The 20,770-nt window shown below is 40.8% G+C and overlaps 1 protein-coding gene across 1 annotated transcript in view; it reads right to left on the reverse strand.

Annotated features, from left to right (window-relative positions):
• Positions 1-20,770, reverse strand: part of UNC13C (unc-13 homolog C) — a 520,481-nt gene that overhangs the window by 103,353 nt on the left and 396,358 nt on the right. Inside the window, exons 21-23 of the mRNA XM_075857981.1 lie at positions 3,537-3,663; positions 2,476-2,572; positions 2,002-2,145 (exon numbers count right to left, since the gene is read on the reverse strand). Coding sequence (XP_075714096.1) covers positions 2,002-2,145; positions 2,476-2,572; positions 3,537-3,663 — 368 coding nt within the window. The remainder of the gene's footprint in view (positions 1-2,001; positions 2,146-2,475; positions 2,573-3,536; positions 3,664-20,770) is intronic.

A 20,770-nucleotide genomic window follows, 5' to 3' on the forward strand; every position in this document is an offset into this window, starting at 1 on the left:
TTTTTTAAAAAGCTGGTTGATAATGAAAAACATAGATATTTCTAAGGACAAACATTTGTCCAGGAGCTGTGAATAGTAATTATGGTGAGCTGGCGACAACAATTCACAATGAGCAAACCGTATGAGCATTAGCATTGTAGATACAGTATAAGTGGTGCCAAAATGCAGCACTAGCGAGCAGAGCAATGTTAGATAGAAGAACAAATGTCAGAATTAAAGCAATGCTACACTAGTGTCAAGCGGACCTATCAGCACTGTAGGCATACAGTTGCAAGAGAAAGTGAGTGAGCTCTTTGTAATTACCTGAATTTATGCATTAAATTACTAATAAAATGTGGTCTGATTGTTCTCTAAGTCACAGTTATGGACAAATACAGTTTAACTGAACTAACAAAACACACAGTTGTACTGTTTATGTATTGTATTGAGCACATTGAGTAACTAACCACAGTTCAGGGAGAAAAAGTAATTTGCAAAAGGTGTTTAAAGTAAGGAGTTTAGACTGGAAGTGTGGGTTTCACAGGTACTTTGTATTAAATAAAAGCGCGCAAAGCCTGGCTACTGACAAATATGTTCTTCTATAGAAAGATTGGTTATTGTGCATTCGGTGTACATCAATTCATGAATAAACTAATGGTCTACAAATGTCTATAAAATTCAGGACTGTTGCTATTCTCCTTTGGCGTGGGCATCCTGTTAACATCACTCTAAGAGCACAATGGATAATGCTGAAAAAGGTGAGAAAGAACTCAATGGTAATAGCAAAAGACCTACTGAAGACTCTACAAACACCTGTTAATGTGTCCACTATTAGAAAAACACTGAACAAAAATGGTGTTCATGGAAGGACACCACAAAGGAAGCCACTGCTGGCCAAAAAAACCATTGCCTGTTTCGAGTTTGCCTCAGACCACCTGGATGTTCAACAATGCTTCTGGGAAAATGTTCTATGGACAGATGACACAAAAGTGAAAATTTTTGGCACAAACGCACAACTCTCAGTTTGGAGGAAGAAGAACACTGCAAACAACATAAAAACTTCATAACTGTGAAGCATGGTAGAGGGAGAATCATGGTTTGCTGCCTCAGGGCCTTCAATCAAAACATTTTACAGAAAATGTAAGGGCAGCAGTCCATGACTTCAAGCTGAAGAGACGTTAAGTAATGCAACAAGACAATGTGATTTATGTTTTGGAGTCCTGACCTAAACCCTATCGAGATACTGTGTCCTGACCTAAAGAGCAAGCATCCAAGGCATCCCAGAAATATTGATGAACTACATTTGGAGAGAGGAATGGTCCAAAATTCCTCCCCAATGTTGTGCAGGTCTTATCAGCAGCTACAGGAAAAATTTGGTGGAGGTGATTGCTGCTAAAGGGGAATCAGTAGGTTATTAAATTCAATGGTTCACTTAATTTTTATCTCTGCACTGTGGATGTTTACGCAATGTGCTCAATAAAAGGCACGAACAGTACAACTTTTTGTATGTTATTGGTTTAGTTACATTGTGTTTGTCTATAATTGTGACTTAGATATCAGCCCACATTTTATTAGTAATCAATGCTGAAATCCAGCTATTTCCAAAGGGTTCACTTACTTTTTTTTTTTGCAACTGTAGGGTGAGCACTGCAAATAAACAGGTATCATTTCACCAAAGGGAAGAGTAGCACTGTCTAAGGGGGCAGGAGTAACGTTGGTGAAGCAGAAATACTGTGCCTTTTAAGGGAGACTTTAATTAGTTCTGTTACTAGGAAAAAAGGATGTAGCTTAATAATATAATACATGTTATTAGCTGCAATACATAGAATGCATCATGTATCTAAACAATCTCTGAGAAAAAGAGACCTTGTTACCCACAGGAATTAGTAAAAAATTAACTCTGGTTGCCATGAACAACACGGCCCCTTTTTCTCTCGTTTGAAACATGAGACCCATTGCACTACTCTAAATACTCATTACAAGCCACACACATTGACAAAACAACAGCTCACTGAGATTTACCTTTGCAAATCTTCTCATTAAATGGGAAAGTGCTTCCGGATTAGGGCACTCCAGTTTCTTGATAATCTCAAAGCTTTGATTTAATTGTGTGAAGACGTCAACAACTGAGCAGGAAAACAAGGCATGTTCTGATGTGGCCTGGAACTGAGAGGAACAAAGGGAGGATCTGAGAAAATATTTCTGATCTTATCCATTTCAGAAGATCAGTAACCATTTGTATTTAAAATTTTCACTTATCGAAAATAATTATGAAGTATGAAATGTTATTTTCCTAGATAGGAAAAATTAGTAATTCAATACCTAGATGCAATAATAGATCAAGATTGTAAAATAGGAAGACATAAGTGAGATGGAAACACCCACGGGGCCCATTAAGGGGGGGCAGGAGTGGGGCAGTTTTTATTTTTGCTATTAAGCCACTAATGTATATTTTATTAGCACCATGAAATGGACTTGAAAAGACTCTTAACTTACTCCATCTTTTTTATCTCTTCCCAAAGCTCCATGAAGAAATTCCATTGACACGTCTTCATTTTCATCCAACCACTGAATAACAAAAGGCTCAAACCACCTAAAGATCGAGAACACAATGTTACTGTTCATCTTTCTCAGTGTAAGATGAAAAGTAATGCATAATTATAAAATCTGGACATAGATCCTTACTATTTTGTGTATTCCTTCCATATTGTAGAAATGCTAGAGGCTATCAATGTGACCTTTCTTTGCAGGAGTGCCAGTTTGGTTGAAAAGTGAAAATTGTCATTTGAAACCATATTTTAATGCCAATTTTAAGTCTTTATTCTATAAACATAAACTGTTAATTTACTACATTACCAATTCTAATTCACATGTCAATGAAGGGCACCAGAACATAATTTTCTTGCAGTATGCCCATACATATCCCGTACAAATATGCCTATAGTTTTAGAAATGTAGGGGATCTGTTTTACAACGTGCAGTGCAATAGAAGCCTTTGGGACATAAGGCTGCGTTCACATCTGCGTCAGGGCTCCATTCCGACGCTCCGTCAAAATTTCCCGTCGGAACGGAGCCCTGACTGACACAAACGTAAACCAGAGGTTTCCTTTTCCATCACCATTGTTTTCAATGGTGACGGATCCGGTGCCAATGGTTTCCGTTTGTCTCCGTTGTGCAGGGGTTTCGTTGTTTTGACGGAGTCAATAGCGTAGTAAACCCCTACCTTAAAATAAAATATTACTAATGTCGCTGTCTTGCAGATGCTTTTTACAGATACTTTACAATCAAATAATTAAAAATGCAAGAAAACATAACAGAACAGTTGTGAAAAAAATAAAAGAATGCACTATAAAAAAACTGTTCAGGAAAATGTTTATTTATATGCATAAATTGGATATATATTTAGTAAGAAAAGCCTTGCATATTCTAGTCTGCGCATTAAAAACATGATCATATTGCATACATTTTGGGTAAAAACAGACATTTACAACTAACATCTTATCACTTTATCTATTTTCAATATTAATTTAATTTAGAATTACAGAAATAAGACTCACAGAGAATATTCTGGGACAGAATCCTTGAATGCAGGAAGTTCTCGAACGTATTCATTATAAAACCATTTTACTTTGAAGTGCAAATTCATATAATCTGTACTCTTGCATAGACGGTGCTTTTCATGTTCTGTAATAGAAAGATTTAAACACTCCATTGTACATCGAGAGTAACAATACGTTGTAGCAATTTCATTGTTGGGATAATAGTGGGAATATATAAATGAAAATTGTGTAAAGTGCTAAGAGCATGAACTGCCTCCAAAATACCATCATCAGAAGAGACTACAAACACTCTCTTAGAAGGGCTTCGTTCACATCTGCGTCGGGGCTCCGTTCAGTCTGAGCTTTCCGTTGGACTGGAACCCTGGAAGAATGGGTTTCCATTTCCATCACCACTGATTTCAATGGTGACAGATTCGCTGCAAATGGTTTACGTTTGTCCACGTTGTGCAAGGGTTTCGTCGTTTTGACGGAATGAATAGTGCAGTTGACTACGGTATTCATTCCGTCAAAACAATGGAACCCTTGCACAACTGAGAGAAACGGAAACCATTGAGATGAAAGGTAATGCAAACGGAAACCTATGGTTTCCCTTTGTTTCAATCAGGGTTCCGGTTATGGGTTCCCCTGACAGAAAGCTCTGACGGAACACATGAACGGAGTCTCCACTCAGATGCGAACAAAGTCTAACTCGATTAAATGTGAAATTAAATAATTCTCTTAGTCAAATCCTAACTGATAAGATGTGTCCACCTCGAATACAAGACTCATTCTGAGGATATTTACAAATCAAGCTGAGATGAGGAGGAAGCCATTAGCAGTCAGTCATGTAAACTTGGGCACCGGTGGAAGAAGCTTTACTTGGGCAACGACTTCTCTATGTACTGTACTGTACTTTTTGAAAGCTTTTAGTAGTATAGTGGGAAAACTCCATAAAACATGTTGATATTATTGTGCATGATTGGACCTGTGTACCTACTAGTTTCCTTTTTGCTAAACTAACAGATGTATGCCGGCAGTGAGTGTATGTATTTATTTTACATGACTTAGAGCAGTCTTCCCAAACAGTGGCTCGGGAGCCAATATGTGGCTCTTAGGCCCCCTGTAACTGGCTCCCCAGCAGTTGGCAGCTCTAGAAACTGTTGCACAATAGTGGCACCTGGTAGGTGATAGAATTACTAGTACTTGGAACTAGGTTCAAAACCATATCAACAGGCCATATATTTAGTAGGAGTCTTCACTTTCATTATTCAGTGTGGCCCAACACCATCTGTCATATTTTAAGTGGCTTGCAACCTACAAAAGGTTGGGGACCTCTGCATAAGAGCAACAAAACAAATGGTTGTAAGGGTGAACATACCCTCCAACAATATTATAATATCTGATGTTTACTGTAACATAACACAGTGCCTGATTTGCTTTCCCATGATGCTTAACATTTAACCTCAAGGCTATGTTCACACGGAGTATTTTGACGAGTTTTTTGACACGGAAAACCGCGTCTCAAAACTCGGCAAATACGGCCCTAAAATGCCTCCCATTGATTTTAATGGGAGGTGTCGGCGTCTTTTTCTCACGAGCAGTAAAACTGCCTCGCGGGAAAAAGAAGCGACATGCCCTATCTTCGGGCGTTTACGCCTCTGACCTCCCATTGACTTCAATGGGAGGCAGAGAAAGCGTATTTCGCGGTGTTTTATGCCCGCGGCGCTCAATGGCCGCGGGCGAAAAACGGCGCGAAAATCGGCGTGCAGGGAGAGGAAAATCTGCCTCAAACTTCCAAACTGAATTTTAAGGCAGATATTCCTACTGCAAAATACTCTGTGTGAACATAGCCCAATCTTTCCTTTTCTATCCTGTTTCTACGTACTTGTTAAAATAATACAAATTTTCGATATCCCAATAACAATAATCATTGTAATAATAATAATAATAATAATAATAATAAAAATAATCTGTAATCCCCAAAATATATTGCAGTGAACTGTCATAACTCGTGTAGAATAAATCAATAAAGACTGCAGAGTTGCATTATTTGCCCGAATAGTTATTTATTTATATTTGGCTCTGTCAGCATAAATGATAATTCTACACATTTATCATGCAGAATAAAGTCAATAAACACGTATAGGACAATTTGCATTACTGAGTGTCTTGAGGATCCCTCCCCACTATGTGATCGGCTTACATCTTTTTTCCTAATACAGATAAAAGCTATGACTCTTTTAATGCTTTTTGTTTATACTGCATGTTTAACTTCTAAGGCTATATTCACACGACAGTGAAAAAAAAATAACCATTAAAAACTGATCAACTGTCAGTTTTTCATGGCCGTTTTGCATCAATGTGTCTCTAAATTTTCATCCATTTTCAATCCGTCTGCCGTTTTTAATGGCCTTTTGACATCCATTTTGCATCTGTTTTTCAGGGCCGTTAAAAAAAACTGATGAAATTCATTGGGCAGGCTTTTTTGTTCCAACACCCTGAAAACAGCCAAAGGAAGGTCATTGTCATGATTGTTTCACAGCCCCCCTGTAGATGATGGCACACAGACCCCCTGTAGATGATGGCACACAGCCCTCTGTATATGATGCCACACAGACCCCCTGTATATGATGCCACACAGACTCCCTGTATACGATGTTACACAGACCCCCTGTATATGATGCTACACAGACCCCCTGTATATGATGCCACACAGACCCCCTGTATATGATGCCACACAATCCCCACAGGGGGGCTCTGTGCCATCATCTACAGGGGGGCTCTGTGCCATCATCTACAGGGGGACTGTGTGGCATCATCTACAGGGGGGCTCTGTGCCATCATCCTACAGGGGGTCTGTGTGCCATCATCTACAGGGGGGCTGTGTGGCATCATCTACAGGGGGTCTGTGTGGCATCATATACAGGGGGTCTGTGCAGCATCATATACAGGGGTCTGTGTGGCATCATATACAGGGGGTCGGTGTGGCATCATATACAGGGGGTCTGTGTGGCATCATATACAGGGGGTCTGTGTGGCATCATATACAGGGGGTTGTGTGCCATCATCTACAGGGGGCTGTGAAACAATCATGACAATGACCTTCCTTTGGGTGTTTTCAGGGTGTTGGGACAAAAAAGCCTGACAAATGAAATTCATCCGTTTTTTTTTAACGGCCATGAGAAACGATTGCAAAATGGATGTCAAACGGCCATTAAAAACAGATAGACGGACTGAAAATGGATGAAAATTTGGAGACACACTGATGCAAAATGGCCATGAAAAACTGACAGTTGATTTGTTTTTAATGGCCATTTTTTTCACTGTTGTGTGAATATAGCCTTACAAGTGATCTCTACAGAACAGGAAGGATTAGTCTATTATGAATGGTGGAGCCTGTGTTATCTATATATAGGTGTCACCTTATTGTAATTCTGCCTGTGATGATAGTGAGATGACTGCTGAGAAGTGATCTCTACAGAACAGGAAGTGTCAGTCTATTGTAATTCTCAGTGGCCAGAGTGCAAATTGCAAGATTTTAGGTTTATTTTTTAATATACATAATGATACAGAAAATAAAAAAAATCAGCAAAAATTCTTAAAAAAATGTTTTTAGCATAAAAACTTGATTTGAACAATAGGTGATTTTCTGATGACACATTCCCTTTAACAAAAAGAATGCATACGAGCCTTGATTGTTCAAAAGCTAGAGAAACCTAATACATGCCACAATATTGCTGCAACATTGGCCATAAAAGAAAATCCGATTTAAAGATAATTGCTATCAGTTTCAGCCTGCAATGGGAACCACTGCAAAAAAACTTGGTGTAATCTGGGACCTCTGGGCTAAAAGGCTAGACTCCTTTTTGGACATTTCTTCTACCACACAGCATATATATTGTAGATTTTGGATGTCTTTAATTATTCTAGACAATCTAGAAGCAGAGGTATAGCTTGAAGCCCCACACGGTTACTTCAGTATATGCATTATAAAAGAAAGTATTCTTTTCCATAATATGATAGCTTTGTCATGATGTGTCACAATTATTATTTAGCATCATGCTTTTGAATAACTTATTCATTATACTGAATTTCTCTGAGGCAGAGGGCATTTGGGCCCCTGCAGCCACCAAGGCCCAGGTGTAACCTTTGCTCCCACTATAGATACATCACTTTCTAGAAGGGCATCAGACTGCCAGGGGCAATTACATAGAATAAGATAAATATTGGGCTATGTAATTAAGTCTTGAAGTAAAAAAGTAGGCTTCTAGAGGCTATCAGGGGAACACCGAAAGTTATAATGGGCTCTGAATGCAATGGTGACATCAAGGCTGTGTTTGCTATTATGTGATTACAGTGACTCAGTGGTGTCCAATTCATGTGTATCATAACGTGGATCTGTGAAATACCTATGCTCAGCTCTTCATTGCACCTTATAAATGTATGAATTTCACCTGGTGACAAACAGCTTAATACTTTACATGATCAAGTAGGGCTAAGCAATCTAATTATAGTCATGTCATGTGCTATAAGAAGTGATAACGAAATTCAGTATCACATTCACTTGCAAAGACAAAAATATATTCACTTCCCTTGAAAGGAAGAGGAAGGAATATCTTAATGGAATGAGAAAATGCTGCTCATTCCCTAAGCAGTCAATATCTACAAGTAAGCAGGACTTGATTATAACCATGTCCAGTAAATAATAAGAATATAGTAAATAATACAATAATGTGTCTGTACTTCATCAGAAAATGGCCAAACTATTGTGCTAGTTCACGACTGCCTCATTTTGTAGAACCTGGAAAGCATACTGGCAGTAGAAGACACATTGGAATAATCGGACAACCCCTTAAAGAAATTTTTTATATATTTATGCAAAAGTGTGACTCCACAATGTCAATTTAATAGTCTGCAACGCCTTTATACTGTAGCATTTGTCAATACCTACGGAAATAAGATGAAAGGTTATGTAAACCTTTTAAATCTTTTTTTTTTCATCAGTGTGATTGGTGCAACTATCAAAATACTTTTTATTAAAAATAATTGTAACTTTTTGAGATACAGCTGCTTTGTATTCTGTATACAAAGCAGCTGTATCTAGCGCTGAAACCTTTATCTGTCAGGTTCAATCTGCAGAGACGTCAAGTCTTCTTTACTGTGAATCTATGGAATAGCCTACCGCAGGAGCTGGTCACAGCAGGGACAGTAGATGGCTTTAAAAAAGGCTTAGGCGGGATTCACACGACCGGGTCGCGTCCGAGCCCGAGTGCCGGCCGGTAAAATCGGCCATTCTGCCCGGCCGGTTTGCATAAAGTTATGCATCCGTGCCGGGCCGGGCAGATCCGGACTGTGACATCATCGGCAACTCCTGAAGGGGAATCCCCATGTGGCCGGTGATTCCGCTTCTGGAGTTTCCCCTGATGTCACTGCCCAGATATGGACAGAGACATCAAGCGCTCTGTCCAGGAGCGGAATCCCCGAACACACGGGGATTCCGCTCCTTCAAGGAGCTAAGTGCGGCTAGCACATAGCAGAGCGGGGAGATACCTCCCCGCTCTGCTATAGTGGCGTCGCTGCAGTAGTAACAGCAGCCGCAGCAGCAGCTGCTGCTGCTACTACTACTAGCGGCGCCATCGAAGGTGTCGCCGAGCCAGGGTGCTTTTAACAAGCAGGGGAAGGGAGCCAGCGCAGCGCTCCCTCCACCTGCTGTACACCCCGGCCCTGCAACACAGTGTACAGCGATGCCATTCGTCAGAATGGCATCAACTCCTCCTCCTCACATGCACTCTGCGCTGTGAGGAGGAGGAGATAGAGCGCAAGAGCCGGAAAACCCGGCCGTCACTCGGGACACATCCCGGTGATGGCCGGGTATTACCCGGCCCCATAGACTTCTATGGGAGCCGGGCGGCCGGGTACCCGGGCGAAAATAGAGCATGTCCTATTTTTTGACGGGCGGTTTTCCCGGCCGTCAAAAAATCGGCCGTGTGAATAGCCCCATTAGGAGTCTATTATTCCTAATGCAGCCGGGTGCCGGCCGATTTATGAACGGCCGGCACCCGGCCGGGAAACCCTGCCGTGTGAATGAGGCCTTAGATAATTTCCTAGAACAAAAAAATATTATCTCCTATGTGTAGAAATTTCTACCTTCCCTTTTCCCATCCCTTGGTTGAACTTGACGGACATGTGTCTTTTTTCAGCCGTACTAACTATGTAACTATGTCTCTGACACACAGGATACTATTGATCATAGGTGGATCCTGCGTGTCACTGAACCTGTCAGTCCCATGTACCTGATGGATTCAGTTCTCAAGCACAATACAGCTGCCCTGTATACAGGATACAGAGCAGCTGTACCTCAAAAAGTAAAAATAATTTGTAATAAAAAATATTTTGAAAGTTGCACCAATCACACTGATTTAAATTATTATTTTTTTTTATAAAAATGTCTGAGGTGTACATAGCCTTTAAGGAAATGTTATTATATTAACTGTTCACATTGGGAAGATAAAACTGTTTCAATACCCCTTTTAATGCAGAAAAACTTTTCTCATTTTAATGTTTTGTGTCTTTTTGAATTACTTTGTTAAAGCTTGAACCAAAAAAAATAAAAAGCAGACCTGACATAAACACTGTCCAAAAATCGATAAATGCAACTTTAGCTTGACACTGATTCTGATATGCCATAATGTTACTAAAATATATCTGATCGCTTGGTCGGTTCTATTTATCAGTGCTTGAAATCTGTTCATTGGACATGAATGGAATGTTTATTTCATCTGTGCAGTGCTTAAAATATCAAATTCAGAATATACACCCGACGTGCTGTGACAGTGCGAGAATACAGTGTACCAACACTCATTTATGGCTCTAATGCCATCCACTAAAATGTAGGTTTCTAGTAAGTGTTCAGACACTAGGTACGGTTTTGCCATTGCATTCATCTACAAATAATTCATTTTAATACATGTTTACAGATTTTATTTTTGCTTTTGAAATTGTGGGTTCATTTGGCACTGAACAACCTAGATGCTACATTGGTATAGATACAAAGGGTTACTATGACCATAATGGATAGTTCTGTAAATGCACTGCGCCAGTGAATGGCATGCAAAAAAAGTTTCCATTTTCAAGAGAAGATGGCCATACTACTATATGACTAAGGGCAAGACTTTAATACATAAGATGGGTATAAATAACTAAATTGGAATACAAATGCTTCGAACAAAGCAATACAACTGCTAAAAATGTGCACCTAAAGCAAACCCTCGCATCATTATTACGTTATTAATCGGGGGTTTGAAGAAGAATAAAAGAAGGCAATCACCCGGTTCATTTACCAGGTTGTCTCTTTCTGTAGCTGGTACTGACTAACTTTGATCATGTAGAAATGTATGACATTGGTTTAAGAATAACTTAAAATCAAGGTTGTACTTGATGTAAAATGTGAAGGTGAGTCTCTCTCTAATGTAACTTCAATACGGTAAAACAGGGAAAAATGTTTCACCACAGTACTTGATGAAAAAATCAATAACTAATTTAGTCAATTAAACAAATGGATATACATATGTAGCTGAGTCGAGTTTGTTATTTAACGAAATCCATATTTCAATGCGTGTACACACTGAAAAGCAGCTGTGCATTCGTAAATACCTTGATAAAGGGCTTTAAGGTATCGCTTCTTCATTATGGTGCAAATTTGGCTGGAATAAAAATCATACTAAAGCATTATTATTTGGGGTGTTGACTTTATGTGAGAAATCTATAGGCTGCAGTCACACACATCATAAATACGTGATGTGTGAACCCGGCCATATGGGGTTTTCCATAGGGCTGTGGGTAAAGCTTCTGGCAAGTTATCATGAAGAGCTAATTAAATGTCAAATTTAGCCCTGCTACTTCTACAGTTAGATTTTCACACACATTTCAAACCTTGCAGTCACATAGCCTCATAACGTTGTGTTCGGTCTACAAAAATAGAATCCCTCCTCCATGTAGAAGAATAGAAGATATTATGCCCACTCTTAAAATACAGTGGAACATGTTCATGATTATTGTAAAGCTGCTCTCCAATCAATTTACAGCATAAACACCAAGCAATGCAAGCAGCAACGTATTGACATTACAATGTGGATTAATATATATATTTTTTTTAAAGTGCATAGTATAGATTTACGCAACCCTTAGTAAAAATACAATACGTAACCAAACAAAAGCAAATCTGCTGAATTGTGCAAGTATACAACAATGCAGAAGCGGTAGACCCTATATAATATTGGATTATGTTATACAACATGTATGGAATTCTCCTTAGCATCAGGCACAGGGACACAGATTTAGAATGAAAGAATATATTGCAATATTCGAGTCATTTTCCTCCAAGATTCTGCCAGATTTAATCCTGGCTCGCTATTGATTTCTGCAAAGGAACTACTTCTCAGCTGGTCCTGCCGCTTTTCATCCATGGAGATCCCCATTTATTTCACTCTCCGTCTGTGACTCCAGTCATTTTGTAATGACTAGTAAAATCCCTTCCCCTGCTGTACCAAGGCTTAGGCTTTTTATTTTCCATTGTGCTGTTCTTCTAGAATTGAAATTGCGACCATGTAATTCATAGCTTTCAGGTGGGTTATGGTGTGTTGGTTTTGCAAGGCATTTTATATTTAGGTGGCTTAATGTTCAAGTTTTAAAAGAATTTGTAAAAGATCTGGCTTTGTTTTGACAGCAATGATCATGCCCATTTACTAAGCTGTATTTCAATAGTGTTTGGATAGTTCTTAAATGATATATTGTGACAATAGCCGAATTTTAAGACTACAGTTTTATATTTAGGTGTTTAAGATTTGACATCCCATCTATTAAGTACACTTTCACATAAGCAGTAATGGATGACTATTGCTTACAGAAGACGTTTCAACTGGAAAACTAGAAATATGAGCGCACAGTGTGCCAGACTACATCGTATATATAGCAGCCATGACGCTGTAAGATGTACAGAGGTAGCACTCACAAACAGGCGCCTACACTGGGGAGCTCACAGCTTTCATATGCTACATATGAGAACAGCAGTAGTGTATGCAAGTGGTGTGGAAGCACAATGACTTAGTGTATTAACCCTCTAGATGTCAATCCCACTATACAAACGAATACTCAATAAATTTATTGATTTAGATCCTCTAATGTAAGATGGTGTCGCAAATTGTAGAGGGGAGGATTTTTTTGGTAATGGAACTTGAGATGAGCGTTTGGTGGAAGTGGGTGATTTTCTTATTAAAGAGCTGAATTTGTTGCATATAAAAAAGTGGATCCATATTTCAGCATTTCACTCTCCAGTCTCTTATGCTGCATATCTGGCGCCATAATAAAAAATGTGCCCATTGCACCTGTGAAACACATTATCAGAATTTTGCTCAATGGGACGAAAGCATGTATGTTGTGAGCTTTTTAACTGATGTCTGAGGTTGTCTCCTATCTGCTGTCAATCTAGGGACACCCGTCTACTAGCTAAAGTGTAACTAAAGTGTAACGCTCGTTCATTGGCTGATCTGCTCATTTATGCAGAATTAAAACTCATCGTTGTCCGTGTGCAATCAGGGAGACGTGCTGCAGATATAATGAAAACGTATGGGGACGAGCGATCAGAGTAACGATCGCTCGTCCCCATGCATAAGCAATCATTGCTCTGTGTGAAAGGACAAACGAGTGGCAATCAACGAGCAGTCTCATTGATAGGCGCTCCATTACATGACCCATGTCAGGCCGTGTGATAGGACCTTTACTCTTAACACTGGAGGATCCACCCAATGTATTCAATAATCAGAATGGGCGTCCACTGATTTGCATCTATGTGAGCTGATGGGTGGCTGGATGACACTCTGGCAAGCCCCATTAAAGTGCATAATTACACAGTATATCAGTACCAATATCATTTAAAAGCACGTAGCAATAAATATTGAACAGCAAGTAAGGAGCAATACACAATAAGGCTACATTCACACAAGCGTGTCAGATTCACGCGCGTGAAAAACGCACGTAAATCTGGTCCGTGTGTTGCGTTATGCATCATTATGCTTTGCGAGTGACATGCGTTTTTTTTTTTTTTTAATGGAATTGATTCAATTAAAACAGTAAGAGGCAATAAAAGTAAATGCTGTCGGCCGGGTCCACGTGAGCTGAAAAAAACCTCTCCGCAGCACAATGAGATTTACATGCAGATTTTGCTGTGGAAACCCCATGGATTAAAGGGGTGAGATCCACATTAAAGCGGCGAGATACATTAAAGCGGTGAGATCCACATTGAAAATCCGCAACATATCCGTGACAGAAATGACATGCTGCAAATTTGAAAATCCGCAGCATGCTAATTTTTTTCACTACATGTCGATGGGGTTTTAGAAACCCCATTCACATGTATTGTACTGTAATTTGCTGCCAATCCGCGGTGCACAATCCGCAGCTATCTACAAACCATCTATTAAGTTTCTCATTATCTACTCAATGTAAAGTTCAACACAGAATTTCCGATTATAGGGTCTCTCAATGTCACAGTTATATACATGCACTAGCGATCGCTCTTTGAGCGTTACAGAAAACAGAGCTTACTACGTTTTTAGATTTTTTTTATTACATCTGATAAAAGTGCATATATGAATGTACAATGGGATTACAGAGTTCTAGATCAGTGACTGACAATTCCCAATTCACAGCCCCAGTTGCAGTGCCCTTGAGATTTTATCAAAAGGGTTCATAACAGAGAGTCTAACTAATGTTACAAGGTGATATCTGAAAATATAACATGGCGGGTTCAGCAGGGGTTGCATAACCTTGTCAAAGAATGAATAGCAAAAAAAAAAAGTAAATTATTGCTAAGAAACAGACTCAATAAATGACATTTGCGGGGGATCACTCGTCTAATGGGAGAGGTGGCCGCAAGTGAAAAGCCATAGAAGCTCATCTTGATTTTCTGTGTTGTCGTACTCCCGGATGACTGCTGGTGTTGAAAGTAAGGATTTGAGTACAATTTCACACATGAAAAAAGCAATCTCTGCAGTTACTCGCTACTATTACTTAAAAGGTAACCAAAACCGCTTCCAGCTATGGATTTGCGGACTTTCAAGAAGAGTTTACATTGTTAACCCGAAATCACTGACAGGCAGCTATTTATGTAAATAAATCTAGATGTAAAAGGGACACATTTCCACTTACACACGTGTACAATCTCTTTATGATAGTACAGCACTAACATTTACTTACACAAACTATACACAGCAATGTCCCATAGCCAGGTCTATTAAACCAGATCGCAACAAATCAATCTTTTTTAGGGGATGACAATTTATCAATTATTTATAGTGACTAGAAAGGAATATAGTGAGAAGGTGAAATTAATCTTGTACTGTGTGGTCATGGTTTATTAATACTAACTGGACGTCAATAATATATATACCCTTCCAAAATGATAACATTGGGGAATTGGGGCATGGATTAAGATGTGCCAATGTCCGACAAAAATGTGTAAAAAAAAACAGGAATAATTCTGTTGCAAAATAAGCCTAATCAAAAGAAGTATAAGGCCCTGTTCACACGGAGTTGTTTGACACTTTTTGATGCGGAAACTGCGTTGGAAAACGTGCCAAAAAAGTCTGAAAAAGCCTCCCATTGATTTCAATGGGAGGCGGAGGCGTTTTTTTCCCACGAGCGGTAAAACTGGCTCGTGGGAAAAAGAAGCGACATGTCCTATCTTTGGGCGTTTACGTCTCTGATCTCCCATTGACATGAATGGGAGGCAGAGAAAGCGTTTTTCGCTTGCGGCGCTCAATGACAATCGGCGGAAAACGCCACAAAAAATGGGTCAAACGGCGTGCAGGCAGATCAAAATCTGCCTCAAAAATGCAGACGGAATTTTGAGGCAGAATTTTCAGCCTCCAAAAAACTCAGTGTGAACATGCCCTAGGGGGAGAAAAGTGTCTAAGGCAGGGGTGGGCAAACTTTTTGACTCGCGGACCACAATGGGTTCTAAAATTTGACAGAGGGGCCGGGCCAGGAGCATTTGGAGGGAGTGTTTGGGCCGGATATACTAAAGCATTAAATGTAGTGTGTGCAAACCTCATAGCACAGTAAGAACACTACAACCCAATTTATTAACTGTCTTTCAAATGTGAAAAATAGCCCTTACCAGTTAATAAATTTGTCTCAAGGAATATGCAAGATATGGCATTTACATACTATTTCGCAGATACTGGGAGGAAATGTAAATAGATTAAAATAACATACGCACTGTGATTTATCAAGATTGCGTCTGTTCTTAATAAGTTTCAATCGAAGGTGCAAAGTTAAAGAAATCAACATTTATTGAAAAATGGAATCACTTTCAACATTCAAAACATATTATTACACAACGAAATACTCAAGCTCAATAATATCTACTTGTGTTAAACTCCGCAAAATCATGGATGGATTGTCCTGACCGCGCGCTCTACAAACTCGCCACGGACACCCTCGCCTTCACGCGCAAACAGTACACGTGTATCGTTGCCAAGCACACAGACATAGGCTGTATTAAATATCCTACCTGCAGCTGAAAATTTAAATTAAGAGCGATGTGCGGCGTGTTAATTAAGCTACTGTACCGCTGCTGTGCGTAAATGCGCATTGCTCTTAATTAAAAGACGCACTTCCAAACTTTCCATATGCATTTTTTCATAACACAGCAGAAAAACTCACCATTTCAGTGGGAACAGTGTTGTTGGTCTCCCTTTTTTGCCAGTGCATCAAAGTCTGGAGTTAGTTTTGTTGTGGCAATTCTCAGGACAGATCTGAGGTGTTGGTCAGTTAACTTGGATCTGTGATGGGCTTTGTTGATTTTCATGACGCTAAACGTCTGCTCACACACGTAGGTCGAGCCAAACAACACCAGCATCTTTTGCGCCGTCCTCCGGAGGTTTGGAAACGCGGTCTCGTTAAGTGAAGCGTAAAAGTCATTCAGTTTAAGAGACTTGAACTTCTCCTTTGAGACGGAGTCAGACTGAAGATCGATCAGTTCCAATTGCAGCTCCTGCGGTGCTGATTCGGGGTCTTGTGACAGGGGACAGGACACCAGTTGAAGTGACTTGTCAATTTTTTCAAAATCACAGAACCGACGGCAAAATTCTCTGTGCAGATCGTCCAGTGATTTGCAGTATTTCTTCGCATTTCGGGCGGCCTCTTTCTGCACGGCTAGTGTGGGGAAATGTGTCAAAGATTTGTTTGACATTTGCCTGAAGAATAAAACCAGCTTGGATTTGAAGGCTCTCACATTTGTGTACATGTCGTGCGCAAACTGATCTTTCCCCTGTAGCTTCACGTTCAGCTCATTCATGTGTGAAAATATGTCCACAGCAAACGCAAAGTCACAAAGCCAGTTTGTGTCGCTCAGCTCGGGGAATTCTTCGGATTTCCCCATTAAATTAAAAAATGAGCGAATCTCGTCTTTGAGCTCCCAGACTCGTTGAAACACTTTCCCCAAACTTAACCAGCGGACGCGAGAGTGGTAAAGTAGGTCCTGGTGATCCGCATTAGTTTCTTCCAGGAACGTAATGAACTGACGATGATTAAGTCCCCTTGCTCGTATGAAGTTAACAAGTTTTACAACTGGATCCACGACGTGATTAAGCTGCAATACAGACTTAGGCCTCATTTACACGAGCGTGTGCGTTTTGCGCGCGCAAAAAAACGCTGCGTTTTGCGTGCGCAAAAGGCAATTGACAGCTCCGTGTGTCATCCGTGTATGATGCGCGGCTGCGTGATTTTCGCGCAGCCGCCATCATAGAGATGAGGTAGTCGACGCCCGTCACTGTCCAAGGTGCTGAAAGAGCTAACTGATCGGCAGTAACTCTTTCAGCACCCTCGACAGTGAATGCCGATCACAATCTACACCAACCTGTGAATAAAAAAAGACGTTCACACTTACCATGAACTGCCTGCTTCCTCCAGTCCGGTCTCCCGGCCGTTGCCTTGGTGACGCGTCCCTCTCTTGTCATTCGGCCCCACCTCCCAGGATGACGCGGCAGGCCATGAGACCGCTGCAGCCTGTGATTGGCTGCAGCCTGTGCTTGGCCTGTGATTGGCTGCAGCTGTCACTTGGCCTGAATTGTCATCCCGGGAGGTCGGACTGGAGGAAGGAGCCGGGACTTATCGGTAAGTCAGAACTTCTGTTTTTTTTTACACGTATATGTATATTGTGATCGAAAGTCACTGTCCATGGTGCTGAAACAGTTTAAGTCTTTCAGCACCGTGGGCAGTGACTGTCTCCTGACGTCGCGTACCCGAACATTTTTTGCCGGGTTCGGTTAAAACGAGTTCGGCCGAACCCGGTGAAGTTCGGTGCGCTCATCTCTAATTTGACACTCCGTTTGGATGTTTGTAACCAGAAAAGCACGTGGTGCTTTTCTGTTTACATTCAGGAGTTTGACAGCTCTTGCGTGATTTTCGCGCATGCAACGCAGGACCGTCAGTGTGGCATGCGTTGTTTTCACGCACCCATTGAAGTCAATGGGTGCGTGTTGCGTGAAAAACGCAAGAATATAGAACATGTCGTGAGTTTTACGCAACGCACTCACGCAGCGCAAAATTCACGCATCGTCTAAACAGCCCCATAGACTATTATAGGTGCGTACGACACGCGTGAAAAGCACGCGCGTCGCACGCGCGTATAATACGCTCGTGTAAATGAGGCCTTACACAGAGACTCCTGATGAATGATGCAGTGAAGTAAAATAACATCCTGGTCAGGGTTTTCTTCTTTCACTTTATCCTGGATTCTTTTCAGCAGCCCGATGTTTTTTCCAGTTAAATTTGGCGATCCATCCGTGGTGACATTGGCAAGTTTACTCCAAGGTAGCTTCATTCTCTCGATGACAGCAGACACCTGTTCATATAAGTCCTCTCCTCGCGTTTTCCCTTTCAGTGATTCCATGCTCAAAAGCTCCTCCGTTATCTCAAAACTGTCGTTAATCCCTCGGATAAAAATTAGGAGCTGAGCAGTGTCTTTTATGTCGTTACTTTCATCCAGTGCTAGTGAATATAACTTAAAGGACTCCGCCTTTTTGTTTAACTCGCTGACTATATCTTCGTCAATCAGTTCCACGCGGCGAGTCACTGTCCTGCGTGCTAAACTGATTTTTTCAAACTTGGCTTTGCTCTCCGGACACAAGAGACCTGCTGTCTCTACCATGCACTCTTTCAAAAACTCGCCTTCGGAGAAAGGCTTGCTAGCCTTTGCTAATTTGAATGCCAGCAAATAACTTGCCTTGGTACTTGACTCTTGAATTGCAGTTTGTCGGTGAAAAAAGTTCTGTTGACTCTGTAAATTAGCTGCCAACCTCTGAGCAGTAGCCGCCCGTTCTTGTGTTGACTGCTTGCTAGCATAGTTTGCATGCTTCGTGGCAAAGTGACGGCTGATATTGTACTCTTTGAAAACCGCAACATCTTCTTGGCATATCAGACATACAGCCGTTGATCGGACTTCAGTGAAGAAGTATTTTGTTGTCCACTCCTTATTAAACACTCGGCATTCGCTGTCCACTTTCCTTCTCTTTGGTCCGCTCATTTTCACAGAAGGGCTTAATGGTGACGTGAAACGAAGTGAAAATTAAAGTGAAATAAAGAGAAATACGCGCCACATTAACAACGGTCAATGTGTTTTGAGTGCGCCATCTATTGGGAAAACGTGGGCATTGCAGGGAAAGGGGAAAAAAAAGGAGGTTTTTACTATAATTTGGACAAGTTCGGCGGGCCGGATTAAAAAGCCTAACGGGCCGTATGTGGCCCGCGGGCCGTAGTTTGCCCATGTCTGGTCTAAGGGCATGTTCAGACATGGCAGAATTTTTCCACTGCAAATGTTGGTGCAGATTTGGGGCAATTACGCAACGAATCTGCATCAACATTTGCATATTTGACAGGTAATTCAGACGTTGCAGAAAACACAGCGGACTTGCCACAGATTTCAGTTTTTGCATTGCAAAGGCTGAAATCCGCAGTGAAATTCCGCTTCTTCTCCGCAACAGACAGTACATGCTGCGGAGGGAAAATTCCGCACCGCAGCCTATGGTCCGCAGCAGAGTTTTCCGCAACGTCTGAACTAACTTTCCTAAAAATGTATTGAAACAACTGTAAAAAACGGCCGCTGGAGAATTCCACTGCGACTGTCTGCAGCGGAATTCCACAGCAATTCCGCCACATCTGAACCTGCAGGTCAAAGTTATCATAGAGCGTGCACCACTGTGATCAATTTTGTGACTGCCTGGTCTAAGTTTACACTGTCTACTTGTTCCAGTAATCAGAGAAACAAGTAGACAAGCTGAACAATAAAAAAAACTGTTCTGAAGTTAGGCCACACAGATAGATCTTCCCATGCATACAGTATTTACAAGGTAAGGCTGAAAATGCACACAAATTCATCACAACTCCACCTATTAGGTTGTATTTACACACAGCATATTGCTTTATTTTTTTGTCCGTTTTTGGTGGCGTTTTTAACAGCAATTTTTAGTGCAGCCAGATGGCTTTTTCCGGAAAGCCGATGTATCGGAATACGGGCTCATAGACTTTCTATTGAGTCCGTACACCGATACATTTATTCCCGGAAAAAGCCGAACAGACACGAAACGGCTGAGCGCTCCCACGAGCGCTTCAGCTGCTTCGTTCTAGAGATTGGTGGGGGTCTCAGTGCTCGGACCCCCACCAATACAAACTTCTGACATGTCACTATGACATGTCAGAAGTTTGTCAAACGTTTAGCTACACTTTAAAGACTCCTACAGTATACCACACTCCTAATCTGTAACATTTGGACACATGGTTTAATGGAACCCTAGTTGGTGGGCACGTGGCGTAAGCATCTCAATTTGTATATATTTTTTTTTACTTAGGACAAGACACATTGAACCACCCAGATAACACAATCTTTTGAGAAGCAAATGTGTTAGAAAGCCCTATGAATTCCAGATGACAGGGATTTTTCTATAATCCATTGCCAACATTCACTGAACATTTATACAGCGGAGGTCGAGGGGGAAGTATGGAGAAGCTCACGGACTGAGCCCGTTCCATAAGACAAGCGTGTTGGCTGTATTATACAACTGACACTTCAGTGTAACAAGCAGGATCATAACTGGTATCGCGGCATTTGTAACAGTCTAAACTATTACAATAAAACATTATTTAACCTGCATGGTGAATGCCATAAAAAAAGAAAACATTAAAACACCAGAAAC

Source organism: Rhinoderma darwinii, chromosome 3, assembly GCF_050947455.1.
Source record: "Rhinoderma darwinii isolate aRhiDar2 chromosome 3, aRhiDar2.hap1, whole genome shotgun sequence".
Taxonomy (NCBI): Eukaryota; Metazoa; Chordata; class Amphibia; order Anura; family Rhinodermatidae; genus Rhinoderma; species Rhinoderma darwinii.